The 8,061-nt window shown below is 36.5% G+C and overlaps 1 protein-coding gene across 7 annotated transcripts in view; it reads left to right on the top strand.

Moving 5' to 3' along the window:
* Positions 1-1,586: 1,586 nt before the first annotated feature.
* col11a2 (collagen, type XI, alpha 2) overlaps positions 1,587-8,061 on the top strand; it is a 35,705-nt gene continuing 29,230 nt past the window's right edge. For 2 of the 7 annotated variants that reach the window (XM_026232569.1, XM_026232568.1), the window contains exon 1: positions 1,588-2,545. In XM_026232569.1, the coding sequence (XP_026088354.1) occupies positions 2,464-2,545 (82 nt within the window). In that variant the 5' untranslated portion in view covers positions 1,588-2,463. Of the gene's footprint in view, positions 2,546-8,061 lie in introns of all 7 variants that reach the window. The other 5 variants (XM_026232565.1, XM_026232567.1, XM_026232570.1 and 2 more) reach the window with 5 other exon arrangements.

Genomic DNA, 8,061 nt, shown 5'->3' with positions numbered 1-8,061 from the left:
TTGTCTCCTTTTAGACCATAATGGGCTACAGTCCATAAGAAGCACTGATTTGAAACATTATTTTTTTCCCTTCAAATTAAAAATAAATTCTCATCCGCTCATAATAATGTTGGTGGGAGTTTTAATATTCATAAAAGAACACAGTGCATGTCATATTGTGACGCTGACAGTGTTTGTTTTATGCACAAGGAACTTTTTGTAGTATTATTCGAGTAAGCAGAGACACGTGAAGGAATAAATGAAAGTATAGAAACATCACAATGTGTTTCTTGGGAGTATCAGAAATCAAATGGGAGCGAGCTCATGTTTACACTTAATCGTATTTACTTGATTAAATCTTTGTAACAATTTTAACACATTTCTAAGTAAATTTTACTGCTACTACTCTGTACAATCTGTTTACTATTGAGTTTAACATTCATAAAGAAATTAAGCAAATATTAGGCTGCATAATTATATTTAATTTCACATATTCATTTCAATACTTCAGTAAATTTAACAAAGAAAATAAGTAACTTTTTTTTTGCCAGTAAAAGTTTGAGTAATTTTTATTTAGTCAAAACTTGCTTGGCAATACTTTGATTTTACTCAGTATAACAACTAAATAAACTATGCTTTTCAATTAAATTAAATTAAATTTATGCATTTAGCAGACGCTTTTATCCAAAGCGACTTACAGTGCATTCGGGCTATCAATTTTTACCTTTTAAAAGTGTGTTTTGGTCAGAAACTTCTATGTTATCATGTAGACATCATATCTACATAATCTGTGATTCTGTGGTTCATTTTTGTGTATGAATGTGTCATTTTGAGTTGAAAATTAACTCCATGTAAAAACTCGCAAGTTACTAAAGCTAACAACAACAGCAATGATAAAACAGTGTAGCTGGAAAACAGCAAACAAACAAAAAATCAACCTTAATTATTCATGCCCCAGTGCATGATGGGAACAACGGTATCAGAAAAGTTGAGTGGGTTTTACTTAATTTTATAACGTTGATATTTATGCTTTCATTTCTACAAGCTTTACTTGAGTACTAATAATTTACTTTTTATTTGTTTAATTTTTTTAAAATAATTTTTATTATTATTATTGCCTGGGCTTACTTTTTCATGCAGAAATTACATTTTTTTTTCTGTAGTATTAACCTCACCACAGAATCATTATTATCAGTGTTGCTTTTGACTTTTGACAATTAAAAGGTCGACTACGTATGTGGCCTTCATACAGTATATGAACTACTTCAAGCAAATGCTTTATAGCTGCTATAAATTCTGGTAAATTGGGCTCCTTTTTACACTGAGAATTTGAAAATTGAATAATTTTTAATAAAACAAATTCTGGCAGGCACTGTAGTAAAATTACTGGTCAGAGTTGGCGGCAATCGTGACGTGACTTTACGTGATGCGGTTACTATAGCAACAATAAGCCGGCCGCTCGAGCGCCTCCCGTTAGGGTCAGTATGTCGACAAAGCGTCACTTTATTATGTATTTAAACATACAACAGCTAACGTTAGACGCGCCGAGCGACGTTTTGCGAGACAAGCCTCAGCCTGAGCGCCAAAAACTAGTACTGACAGAAAATGTAGAGACGGCCTGAAAGCCAAAACTAAGACATACAGTAAACATTTCTTTGAAATAGAGTATGACTAACCGAAATGAAGTTTTGCTGACAGGGCTAAAACGTCAATTTCGATCCATATCTGCTGGCGTGGTCATTTAATTTGAGTAACGTTAACCGAGTTTGTGTGACGGAGACTTGAATAGGGGAGGGAAGAGGCACGTGACGTCACGAGCGGATAACGATCTGATTGGTGCTGCGTGGTTCAGCTGTGAAGCAGAAATAAATAGAGAGGAATAATCTGACTGAACTATATGCCAATCACTGGCACGTCAATATCAAACAGCTCATTTGGCGAATGCAGATATTTTGGGCAATGTAGATCCTTTCATAAATTCCTGAAATTATCTCTCGACACGAAACTAACGACTCGTCCCTCCCTCTTTTGCTCTCTAACCTCTCATTCCCTCTCTCTCTCTCTCCACACACACACGCGCGCGCGCGCTCCCTCGCATTTCGTCGGAGAAAGTAAGAAGAGGGAGAGAGAAAGAAAGAAAGAAAGAAAGAGAGAGAGAGAGAGAAATTGAGAGAGAGTGATTTGAAGCCTCTCTCTGCTCTCTCCGCTTTTCCGTTCACTCAGACTCAATGGGGCTCTAGCATTAGGGGTTTCGAGCTGTAAAACTAGATATTTATTACCCGTTCCCTTTTTTCTATTTAAGTTTTGTACATAGCACAGATAATTTATTGAAGAGAAAAGGTAGGTGTGCGTTTCAAGGCGTCTCTTAAGACGCACCAAGTTAGTTTGAAGCCAAGTCGAAGTTCATGTGGAAAGAACAAAAAAAGCTCATTTGAAACTGCCCTGCCTTGTAGTCTTACCAAACCTGTCAAAAACTTGGGAGCTATGGATATTAGGAAGAAGCGGAGGCCGTGGTGCATGGAGAGCTCGTTCATGCTCCTCCTGTGCCTTTCTCTGGCACAAGCAGGTGAGCATTTCGCTGTTTTTGTTTGAGGAATTGGACAGAAGAAACTGTAACATGATTTATGTATTGAAGAGTCCATGCAACATTGGGTTTTGGTGCGCTTTGTACGCACGCCAGGTAATCCACGAGACTGGTGATTGTGAATTTGTGTTTCCACGAGGACTTCAGTTAATTGATTTCTGCTTTTAATTATGATACATCCTTTTGGATCTAGCTGTATTTTTGGTGAGCTCACATTAGCAGGAGAAAATGTGGGTTCGTGTCACTCAAGATGACATCTTTACCTCTTTTTCATCTTGTCAGAATTTTTCAAGAACTGAAATATGCGCAAAGTAAACATAGGCGCGTGAGTTGAGCTCCAGGCCGCGCTGGCACACATTTATGTGGCATCCCAGACGGGGGCATGGGGTAGGACGGTGCTTCACTGACAGGGTTTCACATCCTGGTGCGAACTTCATTTCGGCGCACAGCACCTTGAGATGACATTCATTATTAGTGAAAACAACGAAAATTAATCGTATATATATATATATATATATATATATATATATATATATATATATATATATATATATATATATATATATATATATATATAAATTACATATTATTTTTCATTAATAGTATTTATTATTACCTTTATTAATTGCATTGCTCACAGATTGGTCAATCTTGGGATTTAGCGATCAAATTATTTAAAAAAAATTTTCTATTCTATCTATTCGCTTTTCTTAAAAATCTATATTTCATTTCAATTTGTATTGGTTAATTTATAGCCTAAGTAACTTATTTCAGAGTGTCCTAAAACCTCGCGACTATGCCCTTCTAATCACAGCTGAGTGTTTTTCTTCTTTACGAACTTTTTTCCAAAGCGCTTTTTGTTGCAGTAGCCTACTAGTTTTTTTGTTTAGTTTATATAAGAAGCAGCATATATAATTAGTCGTTTATTTCATTCACCCCACCCGAGCAGACATACTAATATCTGCAATTAAATTTTTTTTCTGTGATAATATATTATTTCATATTATTTTCTTCGTAAATCGTCGGCTGCGCTTCTAGCGTTCACCACTAGTCGGTGAGTGGCGCTCGAGAGTCTGCTGCTTTTCCAGAGATGCTTCTTTCACAATCCGTAGAAGCACATAATCAGATAGAGTACGTTTTCACACCAGATTTGGACAGATTTACTTCATATTTAATGTGCTAAAGCTTCTGGTTAAATGAAAAATTGAACAACAAAGCAAACTTTTAGATCATGGTTCGCGACTAGTGTCCCTCAGGCATTGATGTAATTCCAGATTTCTGATATGAGCACTCTTTTTTTCTTCCCTTTCCCTCTCTCGTGTGTTTGGAGGAAGTCTGAATATTTGCCTCGCATGAGTAGGTTATTATTCTGCCCTGTGGCTCTGAGAGATGTGGTGAATGAGTTAGTGTCTCCGTGTGTGAGCTCAGTGATATTTGTGTAAACGCACACGTCTATTACACCTGGAGAATTTTCCACAGTATGCCAGTGAATGTTGCACTGTGAATATTCCACAGCTTGAAGATGCTGGTTCAAAAACATTCATTCAACAAGTCATGTAGTTCAGTGTGAACTCCAAAAAACAATCCATTATTAAGGATTCTCTTTTGTCCAAGTCGATTTGTCTTAAGTGTCAATGTTTCGAAATTGAGATTTATACTGAATAAATCATCTTTCCATTGATGGTTTACTGGATTGGACAATATAAAAAAAAACTGGGTAAATCGCCTTTGAAGTTGTCCGAATGAATTCTCAGCAATGCATATTACTTACACAAAAATTTATATATTTACGGTAGGAAAATTACTAAATATCTTCATGGAACATGAGTTTTACTTAATATCCTAATGATTTTTGGCATAAAAGAAAAATCGATAATTTAGACCCATAGAAGGTTTTTTTTTTGGCCATTGTTAAAAATATACCCTAGCAACATAAGACTGGTTTTGTGCTCCAATGTCACATTTATGTATACAAGTCACTTTTAAGCAGTCATCATTGTTCCATATTATTGAATTCGGGACAGCAGACAGACTTTAGAGAGTGCAGTGATTTTTAGGTGGGGAATATTTATTTTACATGGATGTTCCTTCAACCTCGTTTCAAAGGCAGGAGACTCAAAGAACAGTCTGTCTCACTTCTGTTAACCAAAACAACCTCAACCAAATGCAGGGAATGAGGTCTGAATGGAGCCACTGTGTGTGAAGGAAATGGCCAGAATATTCGAGTGTATGTTCGTAGCACGTAAGAAAAGACTGTCATCACGGGTGTGTCCATCATTCCTGACAGTTTCATGAATGTCAGTGTGTTATTCACATTGCTAATCTTCCCCATCACTAAATTAACTTGTCCTGAAGTTCATTGGGAATATGATGGCCGAAGAGTTTAATGTGTGCTCCTCAGATCCCTTAAAATATTTCTTAAATTTATGCATGGACAGTGCATTGCATTACTATTACTATTGTGCATACTTGTTATTAAACTTGTAACTATCGTTAGTACATTGATGATACCTCAAGTTCAGTGTTGTAGTGAGTTGTGCTATTCGTTTTCTAGCAACCATTTCTTTATTATTCTTCTCCCAAAAATGACAAACAAAACTAACCCTAGTGATTCAACTCCAGCTGTAGGAACCTTTTCAGAGTCTGACCGCAACAGGCCTCCAGAAGCCTCACACTTCCACAAATGGCTCTGTTGACAACAATACAGTTTCCCTGGTTGAAGAAGCACAGTTTTGCGGTATGTCCTAGAGAGATAGTCAGTCATCATGTCTTCAAGTTTCAATCCACACAATCTTTTTGGAAAAGGGTTGTTTTTTTAATCTAAAATGATCATAGAAATTTGGCATGCACTCTTAAAGAAGGAGGTTTTCGCTCCAGTGCCATAGAAGATTATTTTAGTTTCTCAAAGAACACAGAAAAACAAAGAGAAGTTCTTATTGAAACAACAAGCACCAAGAAGACGTGGTTTACAGTGAATTTATAACAGCTAAGGGGCATTGTTAGGTTTGCCTAAAACCTCCTTAGCTGTTATAAATTCAGAGCAAATAAAGTGTAATGATATTTAATAAAAAAAAAAAAGTGTAATGATGATATAATAAAAAAACGCATTCTTCCACCAAACAAAGAAGTTCCTCCGAAACTGTTGTGGTTCCAACAAAGTGGTGGACGAGCAACACAGAGAAATAACATAAAGGTGTATGTTTGTAGTGTAGTTTACAACAGCTTCGAGCGCAGATCAACCAATCAGAATCAAGGACTGGAACTATCCGTTTTATAAAAGAACCATTTCTTCTTAAAGAACATTTGAATAATCTGAAGAAACTTTTTCCACTTTAAAACTACCCTTTTTGAAATGGAACATTTCCATTGATGTTAAGGTTTCTTCATAGAAACGTTGATGTCAATGCAGAACCTTTACTGGAATGTTTGAGCCATTAATAGATCACTGGATCTCTCTTCCAGACATGTTTCTTTGCATTATGCAGCTGGTTAAAAAAAAATCTTAAAAATGGAAACATGCAATGAAAATGTTTTTACCAGAGGAGTGTTGCAGTAGGTTTTATATCTCACCAGATTTCTGTGTTTCAAGGTTAGTTTAAAATAGTTTTTGGGGGGGAATGCAGACATCTCACCACAAGAGGGCCCAGCTCATCCTCAAGCTTTTCAGCTCAATAGCACCACATCTGAAGGATTCACTGAGCACGTAATAAGCACCCTCTCTTTCTTTAGTCTGGCTTATTTTTTATTTTATTTTTAACATGTCCCAGGGAATTTAAACTTTCACGCATACCTTATGATTGTAGCTTTCAATGTAATGTTGCATTCAGATTATAAAAGTGACCAAGCTATTTGTCAGTTACCAGATTTTTGGTTCAGAATGTTTGGCTAACCATATTCTGTTAGATTGTTATTAATAGGCATTTAGTTTGAGTAATTCTTAGTAAAGTTTATTCATTGTTTTGTGAGTAGTGTATACTTTGGTTTACAGTGATGGGTGTATACAGTAGCTGTGGGGAGTCTGTATAAACGCTCAATCTTTTTTAGTTTACATGATGTTTAATATAGTGGCCGTGTGGTCAGTTTATCCATCCGGGCAGTGGCGAGAAATGTGCACCACACTGACTCATACTGAACCACCTAGACCCAGGACACGCTGGCACAGAATATATATATTAGTACACATGGTTTTAGTATAGTATATTATAATGTATAGGCTATACAGCTGAAGACCTTTGTTTAAGGCATATGTTCTAATACAGTTTTTAGCTGACTTTTAAGAGGCCTTTCATCTCTTTGGCATGGCATGAAATGACAGCCAATAATAATTAGAAAATATGGCTGCATTAACATTATTGTTTTTTCCACGTTGAATTGAATAGCTTTCTGGATGAGAACTAAACAGACACATTATTTAGACAACACAAATGAACTGGCCTATTGTTTAGAGGCATATTACAGTTTGTTTGTTCACTAATCGTCTTAAAAACCCAATGTTTGTCGAAGAAGAACTTTTATTCACTTTCTATAAAGCATTAGGCTAATGTGCTTGTGTCAGCCTTTGGCTTTTTGTTTTTTTAAACTGTCATCAAGATCAAGAAACATCAACCACATTAAGACGCTTGTCAATCTGTGAACATTAAATACTCGTTTGATATGTCTCTGTAAACCCAAATTATGCCAGGAATTGGTTTGATTGCATAGCTGTCTGTGAATTATAAATAAATCATAAATATAGAGAGCCATGATCTAAATTATAACCTCTAGACAGGTCTGTACATGCACGCCTAACTACTGCGGTTGGCGGGAGGAGAGAACGAGACGGGGAAGACAGATCCAGACGGATGGATTTATCTTCATGTTTTCTGCATCTTTTGAATATGAATCTGTTTGCAGTTTTTGTCACAGTTGTTTGATACATTTGCTGATGTCTCCTCATTTGTTCAGAAATATAGAGCCTCTTCTCCATCTTCATCATCATTGTCTCAAAACGAGGGCATCTTCGTGAGGCAGTAAAGGTCAGGGTGTCAGGTGGTATGTCTCTCTGGTATTTAGCAGTTATTTGAAGCTCACAAGACGACAGTAGAACAGCAAAGGTCAAAGAAAGAGAAGATGTAGTAACCAACTCACGGATCTTCTACATTACACGCTCATGACAGAGATGGTGGTGGAAGTTTGTTTAGAAATGTTGGGGTCACCTCGACTGCTAATGACTCACTGTTGGGAATGTTGCTTCTTGGTCTTGTTCTTTGAAAGCCATTGTCTGTTCCTGTTTGCAGACGGTTTGAGCACACAGTGTTTGTTTGTGAACTCATTGTGAGAGCTTCCAGTGACCTCTGGTCTCTATTCAGTGTTTGTGACAGCAATACTGTCTTCTGTAATAAATACATAGATTAACAGTAGTGATAAGACTGATTCAGGTCGATTACTCAGCTAATATTTAGCTAGCTATTTTGAGATGCTTTTTTATATTATCCACTGACAGCTATATTGATAGAGAG

Source organism: Carassius auratus, chromosome 44 (assembly GCF_003368295.1).
Source record: "Carassius auratus strain Wakin chromosome 44, ASM336829v1, whole genome shotgun sequence".
NCBI lineage: Eukaryota > Metazoa > Chordata > Actinopteri > Cypriniformes > Cyprinidae > Carassius > Carassius auratus.
This window is presented reverse-complemented; position numbering and strand designations above follow the sequence as displayed.